Genomic DNA, 24874 nt, shown 5'->3' on the forward strand with positions numbered 1-24874 from the left:
GCTTCGATTCTAACGAGCCTTTTTAAATTGCAAATCCGCTTCGAATGGATCCTGTTTATGCTGGCGGTATTTAAACGTGAGTTTAACCCCTTCGCTCCTAACCACGTGTCACGTGAAAGATATTAAAAACGAAGTTGAATGGCAGCTCGAACACGTGACGGTGAAACGAGGAAAGAAAATCGTCGAGCTTTAAATATTAACCGAATCACACTCCCCAGGATATACATATACACGCGTACACTCAGAAGGTATTTAATTCAAACGGAAGACATTCGTTCGAGCGGTTAATAAGGTGTCAATCCAACCCCTAACACCCGAAATCCCACCGCGCGAATCGGCCCCTAACTGCAAGCGCAAATATCATAATCATGTCACGCTCGATGCTCGAGTCGCGCAGCGAGGGGGAGAAACCATTCGGCGAGACTATCGTTCGGAAATAAAGGAATCGAGGAGGACAACGGTGCAAATGGACCGGTTTTCTTCGGTCGCGTGAAACCGACGGGCGGAGGAGGATCGAAAGTTGCGAGTGCACGGGACTGGCAGACATTAATCCCGTTTAGCCAGGGTTTATTGCCCGCGCGAAGTAAATTGGTAGGGCCCGCGCTAAATACCAGGAATACAGTTTCCATCGACTATAGCCACGGTTTATCCGAGTTCCTCTCGTTCCCACCCTCCCGCTCGTTCCTCGCGCCAAGCCGTTCCCTATAGCCTCTCTGTCTGCGCGAATGGAGATCCAGGGCGAAAAGGGAGGGCAGCCAGAGAGCAAAAGGGCGCGAGAGCCTCGAATTGGGAAACGGTCCACCGGATGGATGAGCGTGTACGGTACACTACCCTCCACAAGTATTTCTCCGCCTTTATTTTCTGCCCCTCTTTGCCGCCGAATGGGTGTCGGTCGAACGTTGCCGTGTCCCATTATACAGCCTCCGTTACCGGAAACGCACGCTGCAACGGATACACCGACGAATGGGCCGTGGAGATTGTCCGAGGAACAGGAAATAACGAAAGGGAACAAAAACTGTGGTATTTTGTATTCGTTTGGTGAAAGGGGGCGAATTGGTACGTTTGATTAGATTAGGCTAGGTCAACGGGATTCAAGTGTCTGAGCTACACAGCTGCGATGGAAGTTATCGTTGAAATACGTGGAAGATCAATTCTTTATACGTATGTACAGGGTGGATCGTTTAATACATTTCATAACAATTTGAGTGATAATTCACATCGATAATGGTAGATTACACGAATGCATTCTAGCCGAGGGTGGCCACTTTGAACAATTTCTACGAAAATTATTAAATAACAGGTATCGTACAAAAGGGGCTATAATTCGGAAACAAGGTCAACTCTTTTTTCTAATTTTAGCGTGCTGAAACCATCCCTGAAGTTATGCCCACACGTTTTGAAACACCCTGTATGTGTTTACACTACCGACCAAATGTTTCGAATCACTGTGCATTGCACAAAAGTTCCCCAAAAATGTTAGCATTTGTAATAATTTGCCAACGAATGTTTTATTATTCAAATCAATCGAAATGAGATAGAGTGCTACTGACCTCCGCAACATCAATTTCAAATCAATAAAGAATTAGTAGCAGATTCGAAACTTTCGGCCGGTAGTGTATATCTCTAAATACTTGATATGCCGCAGGTACCAGACAAATTTACAACTTGTCAACGATCAGCACGCCCCGTACACCTATCTATTTTCCACAGAGAATCAGCAAGTTCGAAAACTGCACCCGTACAAGCCCCTTTGACGGACCTGAATGGACAATAGGGTCCTCGAGTAGAACTATCGTGATTAACACATCCGTTACAGCGTCCAGCGTGCATTTATAGCTACCGATGTAGATGCAAACAGCGGCGACACGCAAACGGAACGCGCGGACCTGGTAGACGCGTGCGGCACGAGGGTCCGGGATGGTACACAGTTATTGCATTAACTCATCATTGTCATTTTTATCACGTGCCCACTTGAATCAACAGCGCGCGGGGCTGGCCTGGGCCACCACGCGCGTCGCTCATCTGCGGCGTCGCCTTTCTCTACAACCGACCCCTCCAAACCTGTCCGCTTGTTTTCGCGCAACTCTTGAGCCCGGGGGTGGCGATGGCGGCGGACTCGCGGTGCTTCGAGCCCTGCGTGTCCCCTGCTCTCTGTTGGATTAGCCGCTAACGACTCGTGTTACTCGTTCGCAACGCAATTTTCCCCTTCCGCCTCTACTCCCTGTCTCTCTCTCTCTCTCTCTCTCTCTGTCGCCTCTTGCTGCCGTCGTAAACCAAACGACCCCCTAATTTTTCCCTTTTCCCCCTTTTTCTCGCATTTGTTCGACGACGAGGAACGGTGGATTACGAGAGGACAATCTGTGTTTGTGTAGAGGTTCGCCGGAGATCGAGAGGGAATTTAAAAAAGATGAATCGTATCAAAGGTGAGCTTTCATTCCCTTTTATGTGACGACAAGGGTATGGGAGAGAGGACACAACGGGACCAGTCACCGTAATGTATTAATAGTTTCGAAAAGAAGGATTGGTTAGATAATTCAGAGAGTAGCGAGGGAATAAAGGAGGATCGAAGGTCCTCTCGTTTCGAAAGCGGAAAAGAGCAACGCGCCATTGGTTTTTGTATATTTTATCACCGGATGTATCTAGCTTTGTCGCGACCAGGTATGTACCGTAATAAAGCTCAAGTGCACGAGACGTCGATGGCGTAAAGCGTAAAATTCAAAGGGAATTCGAGAGGAGGTGACGGACGTATGAATGCTTCCGAGACGACCGTCCAACTCTCTCTCTCTCTATCTTTCTCTCTACGCCAGCCCTGACGATATTATTTATTGAGAATCCAAGGAGGGTTGGTCTTCGCGGCGAGACATACGCGAGCGTCTCTACCGCTTCTCCTGCTCAACCCTTGCCTGCATACAGGTAAATATCGATAATCCATAAGCACGCGCACGTATCGAGTTTCATGGTATTACCCAGCCAGCTTCGTTCTCTTCGAATCGAGAATTCCTGAGGAGTTTGCGCGAGGAATTTCGAGGCTCGTAACGAAATTCCTCCGAAGCTGTCGCATCCACGAGAGTCTTTTCGCCTGGAATATCCCCTGTGACCGATGTTACGTGTCGAAAAAAGGGAATTCGAGTCGACCATTAACACCCGAATTGAGCAGCGGTCCATAAATATTCCGGGAATAATGTTTCTATTAACACCTTCGCTATCACGGTTTCATTCACATTCTTAACATCTATATTTTTGTCAGTTTTACATAATACTTATACACACCTAATATTTATTAAATACTCAAACCGTGCATTTTTTATTACGTATTACCGAAAAATTTCCGAGAACAGCTGAAGTAACCGCGTAGGAAGCTGATTAAAGCGACGAAATTCCGAACTCCCGATCGCCGTGAGATCAAAGCGATCACGCTCCTCTCACCGAATAGAGTCGCGCGCGCGTCAGACGGCGATTCGAGCGGATAGCGAACGAGCTGGATTAATTAAGGTCGTTTGTCCGGCGATTTGCGCCGAAATCAAATCGCGCTGGACGAGCACTTGCGCGCACGCTCGCTCACGGCCCACGCTGTTACAGCCAAGGAACATAACGAATGGGTATCGCGCGCGCTACCAGAAACCGGTAATGCGGGGGGACATTGCACGAACCCGTCGCTCACCATTACTAAGCATTGTGTCTGCGGTTCCAGGCGATTTGTACCCTTGCCGACCACGCGTCAGGGACATTTATTAAAGCGGCACCGGTTCGACGGAGCGCCACAGTGAAAGAGAGAGAGAGAGACACGTAGAACAGGGGGGCCATTTCGTGCAGCCTCTGACCCTCGAGGGACTTCAGCACGATCGTCGAAAACGCTCGAACATCAGGGTTGCGCGACGTTTCGTAACTTTCCATATTAAGTTTCAACGTTTCCATCGTGTAATTAGTCTCGATTCTCCTTGGTACAGGAGAGAACACCGTTGAAATTTCGGCTGTTTCTCCGAATTGTCAGCGCTGTTAGGACAATAGCAGAGGGTGAACAGAAAGAATAGGATCGATGGGAGTGGAGTGATCGAAGAGGATCGCGTGAAGATAGAGTGTGCAGAAGGGATTTCATTTGGAACTGCGGTTGCTTCTCGTCCGGAATCGTGTTACTCGTCCGCGATACACAGCAAGCCCCGACGCACCGGACGTGTTCGTCGAAATTAAACAACGTTTCCTCGGTTCGGGCGCCATTCGCGCCACGAACCTGCTAGTCGGTTCTCGTCTACATCCAGTTCCTTTCACGTCCAAGTACACATTGCCCATGCAAATAGGATAGTGCTCCTCTCATAGACACGCGATATTATTCGTTACACTTCAAGACTTCGCCGCTTTTACACGCGACATCCGATACAAAGAAGGGGAAAAACGCGGTAGAGGGTTGAATAAAGACTCTGTTCTCTGGCGACGGATCAGACCGGGCCGAAATTGAACGGGACGCGAAGAAGCTGCGCTCGTGCCCGCTAAATACGCGAGGGCAAGTTATTCGCCGGCTAACAAGAGGTAGCTACAGGGGTGTTTAGTGGAACCACGGCTCGTTAAACCGCTTAGAATGGGTAATTACGATAGAAACTTTGCGAACGAGCCGGCGGGGAGGATCTAATAGAAGCCCTCGTGCACGAAATACACGGGCCCTGGTGGAGAGTACGCGGCCGCGTCTGCCAGCGAAAAGCGTTGTACGTAGGAGAGCATCTGCCCTTCTCTCCCGTTCCGAAACGAAACCGTGCACACGCGAATCGAGGCGCGCGCTTTAAATCCCCCGGACACGATTTTCAGCCCCGGCCATCCCAAATTCAATCGTGTACGAACGAACTGGCCGCGCGCGAATTTCCCTGTAATTTTACCTGGTATCGCTCGCACGTTCAACAGAGAAAGAGAGTTTTCTCTGGAATTTCTCATTTGTTCGGTGGGAAATCCCTGTCAGGCTGGCCAATAAATTTTTGCTACACGCGTCAGTATGTGAAGAACGCGTGACAAACGCTGCAGCATGTTTTCATTCAAGCTTTCCCTTCGGTACAGACATTCTGCGTGCTCGTTGGTTGATTATAACGGTTCGGTAGAGTGACCAGTTCAAGTGTAATCGATAGTGTTGGAAAGTATTCCAGCTAACCTGCTTTTTAACCCTTCGCTGGGTATTTACACTTGTACACATCTTTCACGATTACTTCAATTTTCCACTCCTCCCCTTGAAATTGTATTTTCCTCGAGTATGATACACGTGTTAAGGATACTTAAGTTTAGACCAGGTTTACGATACGGACGCGACTCTGCTATTTTCCAGATCAAGGTTTGAATATCCGTTTAATGGTTTCGTTCGTTAGTTATTCCTTATTGTCAGGAGGGCTCCAAACCTCTCATAAAAGCAGAGAATTTGGAGTTTCTTCGTGCATCTCAATAGCAATTGACGTATCATAAACCCACGCGAGCTGAGGCACATGCGAGCTAGCGAGCGGTACCGTTACCCTGGGTTTCTCACCCCCGTCGAGGGACCCAAATGGACGGACAAAAACCGTATAAAGGGATATTGTTGTAAGAACACATTGGTGAAACATAGAATCTGAACTCTGGTACGAACGATTACACGAATTTTGAACCTCAGGACATTGGACTCGCACACATTTCACATTTCAGAACTCAGTTACGTTGCATTACTGTTACATAACAAACTGTGTTTCAAATAAAGAGTTATTTGCTATATAATCAGGCTTCGTGAACATTGTGGGAGCCAACACACGAGTTGGTAGCAACGTTAACTATTTTCGTTACTCGGGAATGTAGAAATTTGACGATTGCGTTCATAGCTTTTTGTGAACGCAATTTATTCGTCCTCTCTGCGTTGAACCGCAACACCCTGTATTTGAACAGCTCCCGTACATCTATTCTTTCCCATATCTTCCAGACCAATAAACTCGCGGGAAAAATAAAAACTTTTCACGGCACTTTGACCGCGGTCGGAAGTACCGCTTCAAACAAGTATTCCCCGGGTCATTAGTCCGCAGTAACTTTTGACGGGCGGCAGGTGTTACGGGGCGGACCGCAGCCGCTTCCGTAAAAATATACACTCGGCCGGGCAAATAATTCGGCGGCTCGTCACTGGAGCGTGCTCCTTTACGAATCACACTGTCAAAACTAACGTCCGCGAGCCGGTGAACACACGGTCCACGTCGGATACCGGTGTCTTCCATCATTCCACCTTCTCCCCGTCGCAGTAAAACCGGTCCTAATAAATTCACAAGCACGTAAAACCGTCTTCTTCCGGCGTCCCTCGGCGGTCCCTCACGAATAAATTCACGCGCGGTAAAAGGGCTAATGCGCGGCGACCTCTCTCTCTCTTCCTCTTCCAGGCCACAGGCCACGCCGCCACCAAATTACCAACCCTGGGCCACGTGTAAACTCGTCGAAGACAGGTGCGCGATCCTCTGAATAAAACAGAGTACCAACCCTCCGCCTAGCTATCTTCCTACGGCCAGCTCTCTGGCTAACTGCTCCTCGGGCCCCGGCTGGAGAATCCAGTTTACAGGCGATCACGGAAATTCCTGCAGGAAGTATCGCAAAGCTTGGTCCGACGTTCGCGAATGTTCCCAACCTCTGTACAATCAGGAAAAAGAACACCGTGGAAAAGTGTGGAGCGACAGAGAGAGAGGGATGTTCGAAGGAAGGATCCTCCGAGGGTAAAGTCGGTACACGTTCCTGACTAGACAACAGGATGCGAGTGAAATTTTATTGGATAGAATACAGGCTTAAGAGAAGCACGGTGATACATCATTCGTGTAATGAACGAACGACGAAAGGGATACGTGGACACGCTCGTGAATAACTACCGTTCTTCAATCGCCATCATTTTCGAATCGGCACGTCGAATACGAGATATCCCGAGTTGGTAACGCGTGATGTATGAACCAACGTGTTTCAACATTTTCTTTTTTTTTCTCTCTCTCTCCCTCTCCCTTGGTTTTTCTCTTTTATGTACACGCGGACGGGGAAAACCGGGAGAAAGAAGGAGCAACGAGGCGTGTGATAACTATTAATTGGTTTGTTTAACGGGGCGCTGCACTGGGATGAGAGTGCGGAGGTTTCCCGGTTGGATAGAGTTGATTTAAGCAGGAATTCATTTTGAAATACTTTTCTCCGTAGGTTCGAAACATCTCCGCTCTGCTCGAAAAGGCGAATCGCGAGGCGTTCCGTTTAGTTTAGTAACGGGAATTATACGTTAGCCGAGAATTTTCCTCGCTTTCTAGTTAATTACAAACGCGCGTCTAATGAAATTTTAGAACGATATCTTTGACTCCGTTGCTTTCTGATTATCTCAACAGCTGCGTATTTTCGCGTGGAATTTAATATTTCGTTCGAAATGAAACGGCCGGAATATTCTGGCTAATTCTTGCCTCGTGATTCTCGGTCTTTGAAATGATAATTTGCGTTAGCTGTCGTTCAGAGCCGGGTTAAAAGAGGAAGCGTAGTAAACGAATGTCATTTCTGAGAATTATTTAGGACATGTATATCGGAGTATTAAAATACTCCGGCGAAATATGAAATCTGACGTATCCGGAATAATTCCGGATGAAAACGTGAGAGCGCGATCGCGATCAAATATTAACGAAGCCCGCGCGAAAGCTTCAGATTGATACTAATGCGGCGTCGAGTAGATAGATCCCGAAATAGTCAGCCAAGAGAGGTCGATCAACCTGACAAGATTCAAACGTATCCCGCCAGTGTGGGGTAAGGGAACTTTAATAAATCCGAAAATAGAGAAAGATCCATAACTGATAACGAGCGTCCTTTTTATCGCTTTGACACGTGCCATTTGATCAACACCTTAATCACGTCGCACCGGCGTAATTTACGCATCAACTATTAACGGCCAACCACGCCACACTAACGCCAATTGTTCTCCAATTAATTTTTTTCGCACGAATAGCAAAAATCCTTTTTTCTTCATTTCTTAACGAAAAGAGTCCGATAAAATATCGTACAGCGTTTAACTGTATCTAGCGTTTGCCTCTGCACTCCGATCGTGTACGCGTGTACGAAAGGGTTAAAGCAGAAACGAAGTTGGAAAAATCGCGCCTCCCCGGAGAATCTGGAGAAAGAAGGAAGCAGCGCGAGGGGTTGGCGGCGACGATCGATAGCTCCGCGAGCCAACAAGGAAATAATTCCGCGGTTCTCGTTTTCTCCTGGCCGCTGTCACTCGTCCATCCGCCGATTTAATTGCACCTCCATTGAAATCCGATCAAAGCTCGTACGCTAATTAAACGCTTCTCTGGCCAGCGGTTCGTCATCGTGCCAAGATATATTTGCGTCACGGCGACGATGGCCCCGAAAAAACGACCACCGCGTGTAATTAACCACTCTTTTCGCGCTATTTCTTCTCTCTTCCGCCTCCTTTGCGACTTAGGAGATAAAGAGTAATTGTTTCCAGCGAACAATCCTATTTCGAATGGTATTTCTTGGAACGGCAGGTTTTCGTAGGTTAACGGAGTAAACACACGTTGTTTATTCGTGAAAAGCGGACCAGAAGCAATTAGAGGTATCTCGGTTATTACACACGGCACGTTTGCGATTTTCCATCGAAATTTTCGTGCATCGAGGAACGGTTCGAAGGGCAATCTAACCAAAGGTAGCTCGAACACGCTGATTGCAGACCACCGTTTCCTCCTCGACGATGCTGCTTTGTGAGAGTCGCGGTAACACGGCCACTCTATCACGACGTGCAAAATCCTTAATTATTATGCAGCAAGGTGAATCAGGAATCCGGATAATGCCAACAGTTCAACTGCCGTACATACTGGCCACGTACGTAAGGGTATCCAGCGGAACGGTTCCCGACGACGGCGGAGTCCCTAAAACCGCAGTGACCTCCAATTATCCTGTGGGTACCGCGTGGCCCACGGTTGTACCCATGCTCCCTAAGGACCGTCCCGCAAACACCCCTATGTCGGTCTCCTCGCTGGCCTATAACGCCCCCGTCGGATTAATTCATTATTAAAATAACCCCACCGGCCGTACAAGCTTGTTATCATCTTCTATTAGAGGCGGAATAGCGCGAAATCGAATTAGAAATCTGGTTTTCGGAGGTGACTTCCCTTTTTTCTCCTTGCCCTTGAATAATTTCACTCTTGTTAAAGGGATACAGCACTCGGGAGGGTTTGTCCCTTTTGAAATAATTCAAGGTTTCAGGTATACGGGAGACGTGTTCATCAAGGCAAATGGATCATCCCTTCGAGACAAATGATACGCTCAATTGGACAGGGTTTACGGAAACTCCGGCAGGGTCTGGGTCTCCGGTATATCCGGCAAAATCAAAAGTCCTCATTAGGTATTCCGAGGTCGGAGAGGGTGTGCCAACCCTCTCGTCTTCTGCCCAAAGACAGTAGAGGCCAAAGGTTGCCTAAGACCGGACATTTCAATAAACCCTAGCAAACGCGCGTGGGTTTAAACCTCTGACCGCGACCAGTCCTGGTCAGCAGCTTCCTTCTCGTCGAGTTGCGCATGTTCTCACGTCTATCCCTCCGGGCCACGCTCGAGTAACCGACGATCGATCGATCTTACTCGAGAATCGCGACAGACGTCCCCGCGCGCTAGCCCTCTATCGTCGGAAACGTCTAAGAAAATGTTAGGTACACATTCGACGGGGAAATCTGTGTTCGGGAGAGATAATAGAGGGGAGCAGATTTTCAACCAACGAGCTATTAATAAGTGAATAATGCCGAAGGGGAGATAAGTGGTAGTCGAGGCGCATCAGAGTAGACGATAAAACTTTCTTTTTCCCAGGGTGACGCTATCCACCACCGTCGACGTTCCCCGGCGCACGTCGATTCTCTCGAATTAGCGAAATCATTTCCGGGAAAAACTTTTCCGTGTCTCGCGTCCACGGTCACTTTCTCCCCGATAAATCTATCTCCCCTTATCGTGGTTCGCGATTGCTCCCCCGCCTCTCCTCCCTGCGTTTCCTCGCAAAAATTCGATCCGGAACTCCTCCGGTTCGTCGTCGAAATAATCCGACGTGGAAACGAATTACGAACTCGACCAGAAGCATGTCGCGCGTTCTTAACAAACTTCGTTAACAAAGTACGGGGATCGAACGGAAGAGAACCCACGATCCGTAAGAATAGATGGATTCTAATATATCTTCTAATACGAAGGAATTTTCCCTCCTTGAAGAGAAACATGTCGCAGGGAAAGATTCAACGAAACATCCCCTCTGAAGATCTCCGTAAAAAATGAGTCGCGTAAAACGTCCCTGCTGAAAACCACCGTTTCTAACAAGAGAAATACATCTGCCACGATGAAATTACACAGAAGATCCCTTACTATTAAAACTTCATACGAGGAAATTTCTCCTCTCCTCGACCATCGTTCCACGTGATTCGAATAAGCCGCGGAAAAATATTCCCCGCATTTTTCATCAGCGCGGAACGAATTGTCTCGATCGCGTCCGCGTTCCTCTCGTCCGGCTTTAAAACTTCATTTCCCGGCGTTCATTTCCGAACCCTCCCTCCGCCACGGTTGTTCCTTTCCGGCGCGACAGGAGTGCCTGGCAAGCGCGCGCGAGCGCGCCTCTCTGTGTGCACTCGCCCTTCCTTTTGTCTTAGAGGCGATCCAGTTCCGTAGGAGAGTTTCCCGGATGGGAATCGGCGAGCATCGGCCCGATCACGGTTCATTTCGTTCTACTCTCTCAACCCCACGCGATTTTTCCTCTTGCAGAGGTCCGCTGGCCGCAACCGCCTCTGCTGGCCTTCCTCCACGTCCAGACTAGCCAGGAAAAAGGAGAAAATAGTCGGGGGTAGACGGTCCGTACGAGCCCATAAAAATCACGCTCCTCTTCTTTCCCCTTCAATGCACGGGATTATTGACTTTGCGTTCGTAGGCCGAAAACTCCCGACCAATCTGCCAGGTTGTTCTTTCGTAGATTGAGGCCGCGCGGGTCGCATATTGGATCAAGATTCGCCGGAAATAGGAATATTTCTAGGCCGAGAGTCCCCGGTGTATAAGCTGGACCTCTTTATTGCGCCGATTCGACGGAGGATAAATTTCGGAAGCTACGATACTCCGCGATTGTCTACCTTGTATTTTTCTATTTGTTAGAACGTGGGAGAGAAAGGAAATACGGTGTCCCAAATTAGAGAAACGTTAATTTTCCTTCGGTTTCACACGAACTCTATCGATAGGAGGAAAACGAGGAGAAAAGTGAAGCACCGTGGCCAATCTGAAAACGCGTTCGGTTTCCCGCGGACTCACGGCACAATTTGCCAGGCAAATGACGCTGTCGACTCGAAACAGGAGTTTGTACTTAAATGATGAAACCAGAGCGCAGCTTTGTCGCATAGGTTGGAAGCCAAATTGGAAGCCGACAGCGTGGCTCGAAAGTACCGACGGCTACTGTACAGACGGACAGACGGATAGAGGAGCTCCACTAAAATCTCTTGCATCCGTTAAAACGCGCACATGCAACAGAGAGGTTACGGCAGAGACGGCTCGCGACTAAACGAGCAGAAAGCCAAAGCAAACCCACGTTTGGCCAGTATTCGACGCGTCACCGGCCGGTTTAATTACTCTCTTCATAGAGACACTACATATTCGACTGTTTGTGAGGTGGCCAACCGTGCTGGACTGGCACGCGCGCGCGCGCGCGCCTCCACCTCTCTCGTAGAAACGATAATTACACGGACAAAGCACGGCTCTTCCATTGGCGTGCGACTGTCACCTAATCCCGACATCCATTCTTCCTGCTCGATTACGTTCCATTCGATTTGCGTTCGTCGATGTCTTACCAGGCTTTGCTTTGCCCGCGGTAAAAATACGCACCTCAAAGGAGAAAGCTAACGCCGATCCTACTGTGGAGGTTCGATCGACATCGAACAGAGATCGATACTTTCACGATCTCTCGCAGAATTTGCGGAGCTCTTGAATAAAAAATGGCGAGGGTAAAATCTTGAAGAATCGAGAAACATGTACTTTTTTTCTTGGACTTTGAACGAATGCAATTAGGGCTAATAATCTTGCAAGTTGTTTAAGAAACATTGAAAAATAATTTCCAAGGATAATCGCACTTTCCGTTCAAAAATTCCATTTCCCAGGCAAGCACAAGTTCCCGCACATCAGAACTAAGTGGAATAAATCCAGCGCGCGGTATTCTCCGGAGGCGTCAGCGAAACAACGCGGCTCGTCTTTTAAAGGCGACAGCTTCGACCGTCGTTCTATCTTCCTCAACCACCCACCGATCTCGCCCCGTTTTAATTAGCTCTACCGGCCGGTAAACAACAAGCCCGCATTTCTGATGAATTAATTTTCAACAATTCCGGCCGGGACCAAGGTCTGGCTTACGCACCGTCGTGGTTAGGTTCATTGCGAGCTCGTCGCTCGCTTTTATTCCACGGCAAGAGGGATCCGCGTCTCGTCGCGTAACGAGCATCCCCGTCTGCGTAATACTATCTGCCTATCCCGTGGCTTCCAGAAATTTCTGGAATGCGCGATCTCTCGATGCTGCTGGAAACAAGTCTCGAATAACGTCCACGCGTTTTCCATTCTTCGCTGTTCCGAGGAACAAACGGGGGAATATTTTCTCTGCAAAGTGGGATTACTGGGACCTGGTTCTCTCGCGGCGACAATTTCGAGTAAAGCATTAGATTCTAGACTTGCTTTTATACGTTCGCTGCTATTAGAAAATCGATAGTACGCTCTGGACCGCATATGCTGCGTCGATGGTAGCGAATATCTCTTCTTTCGCCTCTGTTCTTCTACATTTCTGATCTTTTCTAAATTTTTATTCGAACTTAAGCTCTGTCAAATTTTCCTTGCGTTTATCTCTTTTTTGCCTTATATTTCAGGTGAATATTATACAGACACTTGAGTTTTATCTTTCAGAGAGGCGAAACATTAAGCAAGAAGTCGGGATTATTTATGGGTTGACCTAATGCAATCCCCCGTTGTTCGCGATCGATCGCGAGAACGGTTCCGTTCGGGGAAAGAGCGCGGGCGAGGGTTGAACGGTTCACGGGGCGAATATTCAAGCGAGCGGGTAATCGCGGTAAGAAGGACGCGTCGCGATGGAAGAAAATCCGAGCGAGAACGGGAAGAGGAAGAGGAAGAGAGCGAGGTTGAGGTGGAGAGACGGCGGAGGCCGCGGCTTATAGCGGCGCGAGACGCCTCATCTGCATTTCAAATCGGCCGCCCTTTCGCCAAGATTTCCACGCGGCACCATGGACGTCCGTGCGACCGTGCAGCCGGCCTTCCAATACCTAGGAGAGAGAACTGGTCGCGTGTATACGTGCCACGATGGAATCCGATACGGATGGATTCGGGATCGCCGTGAGGTCGTTTCGGCTGATCGAGTGCGCCGCGCGGATCTCGCCAGAACGATGGTCGAACGAGCCGGAAGCGGAAAGCGTTTCCGTTCGGGAATGGAGTACACGTGTTCCTGTCCCCGATTAAACCGTTAAGGTGTGCAAGTGTTATCTTGCGGCTGACGAATGGCATCATTCGGTCGTCGATGTAGCGTGTTTTATGTGCTCTCGATGAAAGTTCGGAGAGATAATGGATATTATTATCGGACAAATGCTTGTGGATTTATACAGTTCATTTAGACGGAAGCGATCTGTATTTAGATGCAAAAAGCTTACCTTGCCGACTCCGGTGAGCTCCTTCACGCCTATCCTACGCAGGAGAGCAGGCGGTGCAGGTGGAGGAGACTTGAGTAGGAGAGCCGCGTATCCATTTGGAAAAATAGATTGCTCGTCAGAGCCGATGTTCTCGTCGCCTGAGCGACGTCGACGATGGGGGCTCGACGAGAGGTTCAACTTTTGTGCTGCTCTGTAATACAAAAGAAACTTGGCATTATTCATTGGTCACATCCACAAAAATGATCTCCCACAGCGTGAACCCCCGAAGAAACCCCTATGCACACCAGCTATCCAACACGTCTGATAAACTCTTCACACAGTCGAGAAAGCAAGAATCTACAGGAGGCACGCAGCGTGAAACCAGGGAACCGCTTAAATCTCAGGAGAGTACCACCTACACAGACGGCCGTTCGTTCCTTCGTCTCGAACGTTTCCTGCGATGCCTATCTCGCAGATACGGAGGTGCCTCGCTCCATAGAATCGTAGGGTAGCGCTAGATTCCGGAAGGTATGTGTCTCGAGGGTGACTGGGTGACATACTCCGCGGGGCAGCCCGGTAATCAGCGGAGGTAATGTGCCGGAACCCCGCGTGCGCGCCAAGGTACCGTGTTTAAAGGGGTGCACAGAATCGCCGCGCGAGCGACAGAGAGGGACAGAGGATGGCGAAGAGGTGTAACACTGGGACCATAGGGCTCAGTTTCGACGGGGACGGAGGAACGTTCCACAGGCTGGGTCGCCCCAACTTCTCCAGCCCTCGGGCCTCGTTAACCCACGCTCTGTGAAATTGGAAATACCAACGAGAGAGCTAACACCCTCTCTCTCTCACTCTATACTATAGAGTTAGTCCCCTAACGTTGCGGTATACGCATGCAAGCATTCGCGACCATCCTGTGGAGCGTCATAAAAAATAGAAAGGACCGCGAACAGAGGAGGGGGACACGGACCGGTTATCAAGGTTTGCGCGAGTCTTCCGGCTGCATTACGCGTCCGAATAATCCGCGCCGTTTGCCGCGCTCCTCCATGGACCGAGGCTAATAGTCTCGCGAGGAGATACCGTTGCTCGTGTGTACTATGACTTTTTTAACGCGACTCTCGCTGCTACGACGACGCGACGTAAAAAATTCGTTAGCCGGCTCTCGAGCGGCTCAGTTGGCGGAGATAAATTTTTCAAGCGACAGCATGGCGCTTCTCTGTTGGCTTGATAAAAATGTTCCTACATAAGCTCCGGGATTTATGTAATTTACAATAGGTTTTAGAGAATTTTTTGTTTCCAAAGAAAGCCTTTTTCGATGGAAATTCGCGCAATTTCGCGGGTGTTGCGCAGCGTTTCCACGGGAAGATAGTTAAATTTTCATTCAATTAACGTTTCTTCCCATTCGAAGCAAGGCTCTGTTTGGGTTTGCATCGAATAGACGGAAATCGAAGTAATTTCACGTGTGTTGCACAGCTTTTTCACAGGAAGCTTGTTAAAATTTCATTCAGTTAGCGTTCCTCCTCTTTCGAACAGCACAATTTCACCAAGGCTCCGTTTGGTTTACATCGTACAGACGGAAACCGGTGTAACTTCCCACCGAGTTTTACACCTCTTTCGCAGAGGCAGATTGTTAAAATTGAATTCGTTCGATACAGTTCCGACGATCGTTCACCACAAATGTCATCGCACAGTTCAGTCCCAACTTGCTCGAATCGACTACTCACCCCGATCCGTTTCAACTTTTACGCCCGTTTTAATTGTTCACCGTTGGCACGGTGTTAGTTTCGAGCGTGGAGTTTACGAACCAGAACTCGAAACGAACGAATCGCCGCTACTCGGATTCACGAGCGGTTTTTAACGTCGCTTTTTTCTTCTTTTTTTTCGCTCGTCGACGACAATTTTTCGGCCACGCTCGACGACGCGTGCAACTGGCCCGCCCGTCGGGACTCGCGCCGCGGCGTCGATAATCGAGGCGTCAACGATACGTCGTTTCGACCTGCACACACGTACCTACAAAACGGCGGATTCGATTAAATTAAACTGTTGGACAGGGTATATCTCGGATGACCGGTTCGTCCGCCGCGACAGACGGCGAACCAGCGCGAGAAACTTATTTTACTCGGTCAAATATTTAAACAGGGAAAGTAAGTTCGAGTCGGAGGGAAACTTGGGATACTTTGCGACAGCCAGACGCCAGAGTCAACAGTATGATCGGAGAAATGTAGTTTGCGAGAAAGTATACCCCTTCCCTACTCCATGCGTCACTTTTCTTTCCGACGTTTGCTTAATTAATTCTGTTAATATTTAACCTGTTGTCAAGGGGAGAAAGTTGCTGTTCGAAAATGTGTTACCAAGATACACTCTAGGCGGCTTTTTCTCGACGAATCGATGGTACAGGAAGCGTAGAACGAGTCTCTCCCTCTCTCGGTTTCTAGCACTGGGTTACTTGGCAGAAATTAGCATTCGTAGACCTGTTGCAGCCAGTGAGACTCCACTTGAACCGGGAAGGAACTCTGACGAATATTGTTGAACTTGCAGCCCGTGCAAGAACACTTGTGGAAAGCTCGGTAGTATACTTGCAGGTTGTAGAAACGTCACGTAAACAAGAACAGCCTCGAGATGAAGTGTACCCATTCGAGGATGTTCTACGTGGAGTTGGCTAAATAGGACGAAGATGAGAGAAAGGGTCGTTAACGGTTGGGCGAACAGGAGTATGGGAAGGGTTTTTCCGTCTTGAAGTAGAGCGGAGGGAAAAAATCGGTCGTTCCTTTCGTCAGCCCCGCGACTCGTTTCGAGAATCTGAAAACGAAGCGGAGAAGCCGGGGGACGCAGGTGCTCGTCGCGCAAATGCAATCTACGCATCAATCACGAGGAACAGATGCGTACCGCGCGTTCTCAATCTTCGGCGGAAGGTCATTTTCCCGCGCGCCTGTAATCGATGAACGCTCGTTATGTCGCGGATAAAAACACTCTACCGCTTAACACTTTACCGACCGGTAGCGGTTGAACATTCTACGCACTTTCGACCGGTCACTCAGCCACAGATGCATCGGTGACAGCGGCTCTGTTTAGACTCTAGGCTATTGCGCGAGAACATACGCGCTTTTTCTTATACCTGTAGAAATATTAAATCAAACTTTGACCGGTTAATAGGCTATCGGTCGGTAAGTACGTTTATCTTTACGAAATACTGCGACGTTAATGTACTATTCGCCAAGTTCGTTTGCATGCAAATTCGCGGATTACACAATGCACTGATTGCCGGGTGAAAAGAAGTAAGATTCGGGAGTGCAGTGTGTATCTACCAGGAAAACTTGAAACCTAACTTTTCGAAGGGAAATTTGAAGAAAACTTGGATTTTTCGAAATTTTGCAAATTTATAGGATAGCTCGATAGAAATATCAGACAATTTTTCTATTCTTCAAAATGAGTCTCAAGGTATAACTCCCAAAAATTTAAAAAATTTTTTTAAATTTGATAAAATCGAATGTAAGGCACTGTCGCGTCGCGTTCTCTTGCGATGTTCAAAAGGAAGCTCGCGGTCGCGTCTGTTACCCGCCAAATTAATTTTGGGTAACTAGGAACGTAGCAAAACGTAAAGTCTCAAAACGATGTCTCCTCAAACGGCTGGAGATCTAATGGTGTTCGCTCGATAGAACCTTTTCGAATCTGTCGCTCGATCGCCGAATTTTCCTGGAGTCCGCAGTGACTCCCCCGCCAAGTGCAAGAAGGCACGCTGATTGCTTTTTCACGAACGTACCACCCTTCCATTGCGCCCTTAGCGCGCTTCTCCTTGGAAGGAGTGGGGCCCTACCTGCGGGTGTGTGGCATCTTCGCTGTCCTTCGGTGACGCGTCGGAAATTCCCGCCAAGTCAACCCTCGGCCGAGAGTGCTGTTATACGCACGCGTGGATTGACCCTTCGGGAACCCTGGTTTATAACACGTCTTCGGTTATTGAGGACGCGGAAAAGTAGAAATTCTAAAGGCATTGTTCTGTAAGAAATTACTTATTTTTTCGCGGAGCTACGAGGCGTCTTTGTTCTCAAAAATAACCTTCTCGTGCGAGCGTGCCATAAACCCGATCAACGAAGACCCCACGCGTTCCGTACCTGCGCGACGGAACAATACTGTTCATTTCCAAACTTGTTGCAATACGTTATCGTAAACTGAAAAAGAACACTGGGCTCAGATACAAGAATCGGGACGCCGCATATATGCGGCGCTGGTAGCGAACGTATTAAGGGGGTCTTCTAGTGTGACGGTTTCAAAAAATCGATGGTTATTTTTGGCATATATCGAAAGTACGACTCTTTAAAATGCACTCCTGGAGTTTTATAGTTGTATTCAATAAAATAACGGCGATAGGGAGAATGGAGTTTCGCAACAGCAAACCGCGTGGTAATCTGTACATATATGAGGAATTTACTTGGATTTGTGATTGAGGTTACCGGTCGGTAAGCGTTGGCGGCAAAAAGCCGATTAATAGGCTACCGGTCGGTAAGCGTTGGCGGCAAAAAAGCCGATTAATAGGCTACCGGTCGGTAAAGTGTTAACAAAAAGAAAAAATAAACATGTATGTATCATACATTAACACGTTCGCTACCAGGGTCTGAGAAGAAAATCTTGCACCACAGCTCAGGGTGCTTTTGATTAGCTGATAGATGTTGAACATTCCAAATACCCAAATGTAGTTATCTCTAGACCAAGGACATTCTACATCTGTTTTATTGCTTTTAGCTGAACAATACTTGTCGCGTCGCGACGGTAATTTAGTATAGGAGAAAAATGAAAAAGAAAAATTAACGTTTATATAAATAATAAAAATTTTTTTTGCGATCGTTATATCGCAAGATAGCTCTTGAAAAGCGTAAACGCGTAGGACTATCTCGTTCGCGACGCCGTATCGATTACCCTTCACGTTGACAAAGTGAATGAGTTAAAAGGCATTAAAACGGCGAAACGCTATAAAAATGTTCACGGGTAATCGGATTGCAGTGGCATCGATCATGCGTCGCTGACCGTGTCGGACGTTGACGGAGTCCGTCAGAGCCTCGTCTCTCGTCGTCGTGGCCATAAATTTGTCCCTCTTCTCTATAGCCCTCGTCGTTCGTTTCTTTTTTTCATTTTCCTCTCTCTCTCTCTCTCTGTCGTTCTCGCCCTTTTTATATCGTAACGAAAGTATCGAGAAGCACAGAGGGTCGAGCTCGTAATTCGCACGGAAATTACACGCTTAATTCGCAATGTTATTTACGAGCGAGCGGACACTCGCGCCCTCGCCCCTATTCCGCGCCGCCCTTCCTTGGCAACTCGCCACGTATCTCGGCTTAATCAAGGAAATTATAGCGCGAAGCGCTTTAAACGTCGGTGGCCGTTAGTAAGGTCGCATATCTGCGGCTCCGACGCGACTGATACGCGGCCGCCTGGAATTAAAAACTTCTGAAAGAACGCGAGCACGCGAGATTCACGACCACGGCAATATTCCACCAGACTCGCTTTTTTCACCGCACAACCTTCCTTTTTAGTTTCTTTTCAGTTTTAAAGAGTCTGTCTCGAACAGATGCGCAGCTCGAACGAAAGGAGTTGATTAAAATAATTGAGGTGTCTGGTTTCGGGGAATTGGAAACAGATTTTGGTCACTTTTCTATCGTGACGATGGTAGTTAACCCTTTGACAGTACGAAGAACAAATAGTCCAAAATTAAAACCTGCAGTATTTGCAAACTCTCCCACTATACAACATCCCAAATTTCCATCTCCAAATATAAATGTTTCGTATCGTGCTCTTATTCATTCGGTTATAAGGTGTTAAGGATACTTAAGTTTAGACCAGGTTTACGATACGGACGCGACTCTGCTATTTTTCAGATCAAGGTTTGAATACGCGTTTAATGGTTTCGTTCGTTAGTTATTCCTTACTGTCAGGAGGGCTCCAAACCTCTCATAAAAGCAGAGAATTTGGAGTTTCTTCGTGCATCTCAATAGCAATTGACGTATCATAAACCCACGCGAGCTGAGCGGTACCGTTACCCTGGGTTTTTCCCAGAAGCTCAGGTGACGCGTACAACACCCAGAACACACCTTCCCTAAGGGTGAGCGGTTGGCGTCGGGCGTCGACCAAGGCCCTAACTTGATTGGGAGTTTTGGCCCCCCACCCAAATCTCACCCCCGTCGAGGGACCCAAATGGACGGACAAAAACCGTATAAAGGGACATTGTTGTAAGAACACATTAGTGAAACATAGAATCTGAACTCTGGTACGAACGATTACACGAATTTTGAACCTCAGGACATTGGACTCGCACACATTTCACATTTCAGAACTCAGTTACACTGCATTACTGTTACATAACAAACTGTGTTGCAAATAAAGAATTATTTGCTATATAATCAGGCTTCATGAACATTATGGGAGCCAACATAAGGCGTCACGGTCCTTTTTTCAACCCAATGTGGAATGGGATGAAGATTGTAACGAATATGTTTAGTGCGGTTGATGTTCGGTTACGAGGTGCTTTATTGTGGAGCGGCTTCTAGTTACAAGGCTCCTTTTTTGACTGAATCTATGTTAAACGAGGCTGGTTATATATATTCTTCCGTAGCTGTAGGTTCGAGGAAAGGGCCAATCAACGCCTTTCCCGAAGTAAGGTCTCTTTCGCGAGTTTCTATTGGCAGGTAAAGCCGGCGTCACAGGTCAACGTGGGGGGTCGTCGGTCGCGTCAATGTTTCGTGTTTGAGGACACGAGAATAAAAATAAACCGAGTGTGACAACACGAGATAAGAAAGTTACCTGTAAACACTTCTCACAACAAAGTGCGAAATAGAAAGATTCTCTTATAGAATATTTCCTCGTCTCCAGATGAATACAATTTTTCCATTTCCCGTTGTTCTAACATTCAACGGGGAGATGGTTCGACAAACGTACCGATCCCCTTTCTGTAATCATTCCCCCGGTTAGCTCCCCTCTTCCCTAGCCACTCGTTCATACTCTATCCAGTTGCCCGGAAACGGAAAGAAAACACCGAGGATTCCGGCGGGATGGATGGAGAACATCCGAGAGGGCGCGGATGGAAGTCCGGATAAACCGCATTCCGACGTTCAGCTCGCGTCGAAACGACAAATCCCCCCGCCCCTCTCTATCCTGCCCGTTCCTGATTGAATTGCCATAATCGATTCGTGAAAAATCCCGTCCACGTATTCACCGGCCTCTCGTATTTTCCACCTCTTCTTCCCCGCCCATTTTTTCCTCCATCTCTCTCTCTCTCTCTCTCTCTTTCATTTTCACCCTCTGCGCCAGGTTTTCACAATGTCGCAGGTCTACGTTCGCACTTCGACCGTTCAAGATAATCAAGAGGAGACCCTTTTCTGTAATCCTCCACTCGTACGCCATCCATCTGCCCTTCCGATCGATAGTTTTTGCCAACCGTTGGACTTTTAACTACACATTCTGCGCCGGTAATTAACGCGTTTCGTACCAGCAGAAAAAGATAAACGATAGGAGGGAAAAAGTCGTGTTATGATTGTTCACGATGGTATTATCGTTTATTACAATCTACCGACAAACGAAAGATTGTGCAACTTTCTCGGTACCGCAGTCGAAACATTCGACCGAAACGAAACACGCCTCATATTTCCACGAGAAACAACAACCCCCCGGTCTGCACTTTTTCCACGTTGCACGCTAAATCTGCGATAACCGTAGGAAGCGGCGCGGCTCGGTTAAGAGGACCGTTTAACTTACATCGACGTACGCGCGTGGTTCCCGTGTCGTAAATCATACAGGATGCCGGGAGAAATGATCAGGGTGGAAAGGGAAAGGATGTCTCAGCTGGTCGTCGCTAGCTGCTCTGATTGAATTGCTTCCGCCGTTTTCTCGCGTGTACACAAACACCGAGGAGCGTGCGTGCCGCCATTGTTCCGACAACCCCTGTAAACTCTCACCAGGCTGAAGAAAACTCGCGGTAACGCAATCTCCATTTCTCTCGTCCTAGATAATTATCACCGAGCGATCGAAAAAATCTCCAAGTTTCGCGTGAAAAGCGTCGACCTTGATGCGAAGTGCGGATGACACCCCCTTCACACCTAACCCCGTCGTTCCTCATTTACCACAGCACACCAGAGTGTATTTATCGATAAACTCCGTGGCAGAGATGAGCAGAGAGAGAGAGAGAGAGGGCTCTCCTCGTCGTCGTGCAACCGAAAGAAAAATGAAGCGAAAAGCCTGGCGACCAGGCAAAGGCGGAAATTGCGGGCTACAGATGGACCGAACCCCTTGACGATCCTTCAGCAACCGAGAGCCGGCTCTTTGTGATCCTGCGGATGCGTTTCATCCTGCAGACACATTACGCTCGAATTGATAAGAACGAAACACAGAAAGGAGCGGCGTGCGAGGGAACGTGAAATCGACGTTAGCGACAGAGAGAAAGAGAGAGAGAGAGAGCGGTGGTAGATAGAAGGAGGTGGAGGTGGAGGAAAATATCACCCCAGCTCCCTTCGATACGCGCACGCGAACTCGCCAAATTGATGTATATAGGAAGGGGATGAACGCGGCTGCTCCTCGTCCATCAACGCCGCTCTGGATGGTTGCAGCACACAGCGGTGCAGCGAGGGGGAGAGAGAGTGGATAGGCAGAGACGATGCAGCAGCAGCAGCAGGTTCGTGGCAAGTGCAATGAAAAAAGCCGCGTATTTATCAGCCATGGAGAAAGAGCGGACTGGAACGGACCAGCTAGATGAAACAACACGCGCAGGGGAGGAGGGAAGAAAGGAAGTAGATGGCGAAAAGAGAGGGTGAGACCTGGCGAAAAAGTAATTCTACCAGGAGAACTGTGAAATATAGTCGAAGGTCTAGGCAGAAAGTTAGCGGTGTGCGACAGTCGATCAGTTCATTTCACGCCACGTTACACGCGTAATTTTCGAACATTGTCCTGATTTAGAAGTCGTATTACGAAGATACCTCGCTCTTCTTCTCGCCGTGGATATTTCGAATCGGTTTTGGACTCGGTGACTATAAATATTCAGAGAGGTGGCGACAAAGGGAAGGACAGGGGGAGATTGAGCGAGCAACCGTGGAAATCTGATTTGTGTTACGGAAAAGTTTGATTGCCGCTGCCATCGGACACCACCCTCCTCGAGGACCGATCGTTTTCTTGGCCTCGTCTGATGGAAAGATATTCGTCGCTTTATCAAGCCGACTGGTAGAATTGCCAACTTCTCTCGACAGCGGTGAAGTTAATTTTCTGGCTCGTAAACCCAAGTAATTACCGAGAGTAGAAAAAATATCGAACAAGTTCTGCTGCATTTTCACGCTTGCATCGACAGCAGAGGTATCGTAAACGTCGACAATAAACGAAACACCCGGTACATATTCGAAAATCAGATAAATCCAGCGCAACTTAGAGAAGAGGCAATTTCCAGGGGCCGTCTAGAAAAGCAGATCCTCGAGATTCGCCGTTCCAGCCGTAAATCCAAAAGTTTCAACGTTCTCCCCAAAACTGGCTAATGGTCGTCGTAAGATCGACGATTCGACGGCGAAACGCTACGCCTAGCCTCTTCGCGTCGTCGCTGCAGACGAGTATGTAAATACTCGGCGTCGCGGCGGACAAACGTTCGCGGGAACTTGTCGCAAGAGTTATTTGCGCGCGCAGAGTTCCGTGGCCGCGTGTACCCGCGGAGAAATATGAACGCACCTGGGAATTCGCCGGGGCCCTTTACCGCGACGACGTAAAACCTTTCCGGTGGAGGAGCGTCGTTCCGTTCGCTGGCAAGCCAACTTTCCAGCGTCTTCGCGAATTTCACAGCGACAGCTTTACGCGACCCCCGTTTCTCACGTCCGACTCATGAATTTCACGATTGTTTCACCGGTTTACCGTCGCTGTTCAAACTGAAACTGCTGTTAGAACAGTCGCTGTAAAAAGGATAATCACGTTCGTTTTCGCTGTACTTGTTTCTTTTTCCAAGTTTCGGAGATTAAAGAATAAGCGAGAGAGAAGGTTAAAAGAGAGTTTTCAGTTGGTTTATAGGGTTTTTCGGAGCGCGCGTCACTGTTTGAAGCGAGCCGGGGCATTTATTGGACGGGTAGAATTTTATTGGCGCAATATCGAGTAACTTTCATTTGTCAACAGTGACGATGCTCGTTGGCTGTCGGTTCTCTTCAAAGCGAGAGCCAGTCACATGTCGGTGGGACGAATAAATTTTCGACAAACCGACGTCGACGGGCAACGATCGCTCCCCGATTTCGTTGTCCCGACGACGCGGCGGCGCGTATCGAGTTTCCGTCGTCGAAATAACGCTGAAATATGCCACGCGCATGACAGGAACACGTCTGAGCACCCAAATGCCTCAAAATAAATCATAGCCGGTCTGCCCTCACTCCACCCCTCGCAAGTTTCGCTCGATATCAAGATGTTTAACCTCGTCGATTATCCTCTCTCTGACCCGTGAAAAATCCGAGGCCATCGTAAGGATAGCCCGTACTAAGCAATCATACGCTCCAATGGGAATAATGTAAAATTCATGAACTCGGAGAGGATTAACCCGGTAAACTGAGACGTAGAAATCCACGACTTCTTCGTCGTTCTTAACGGTGTCGATTCGAGAAGCACCTCGGACGCGGACCACGCTTAGAGCGGAAAGAAAACAACCGCTTTCGAGTCAGAAATAACAAATCGAAAGCGTCAAAGCGGCTTTCGATTCGATTTCCCTGGATACCAACCAAGGAGCACGTTAACAAGCGAAAAAGCGCGAACATGGAGAGGGGGGACAAGAGCTCGTAGATCACGAGGAGCGTCGAAACCTCGAAATATCGAGGGGCTGGTGGTCTGGTTAGCATAATGTCAGCCGGGAGCGACGGCAAGAAAACGGCGGACGGGGTAGGGGGCCAGGTAAGACGGTGAGGAATTTCTTAAAAATGTCAGACAGGAGTTTGCCGTAGTCGCGGGGGAGAAGTCACGCGTCCTATCCGGGGCCCCACCATAAAATTTCACGTTATCGACAGTCTAGGGAGGAGGGAGGCGTGGATGTAAAGGGAAAATATTCCCGTAGGCATGGTGTAGAGGTTATAGAAAGTCTCGTGAACGTGAAGTTATCGATGCCTGCGAAAAGTGTTGTAAATTGTACCGGCCGGTAATGCTGTAGAATATTAGGCCTTCTATTTGTAACGTCGCCGATATTCATCGATGCGGCTCAACGACGCCTTCGCCCGCGTTCTCCGTAACGGCGCCTTGTAACAGGCAACGGAGAAAAAAGTAGCCGAAAATTCAACGAG

At 48.4% G+C, this 24874-nt stretch overlaps 1 protein-coding gene across 1 annotated transcript in view; it reads right to left on the reverse strand.

Annotated features, from left to right (window-relative positions):
* The window catches only part of LOC108575456, a 264797-nt gene that overhangs the window by 93710 nt on the left and 146213 nt on the right, over positions 1 to 24874 (reverse strand). Inside the window, exon 5 of the mRNA XM_017938255.1 lies at positions 13641 to 13830. Coding sequence (XP_017793744.1) covers positions 13641 to 13830 — 190 coding nt within the window. The remainder of the gene's footprint in view (positions 1 to 13640; positions 13831 to 24874) is intronic.

This window comes from Habropoda laboriosa, unplaced genomic scaffold (genome assembly GCF_001263275.1).
Source record: "Habropoda laboriosa isolate 0110345459 unplaced genomic scaffold, ASM126327v1 scaffold301, whole genome shotgun sequence".
In the NCBI taxonomy this organism is placed as follows: Eukaryota; Metazoa; Arthropoda; class Insecta; order Hymenoptera; family Apidae; genus Habropoda; species Habropoda laboriosa.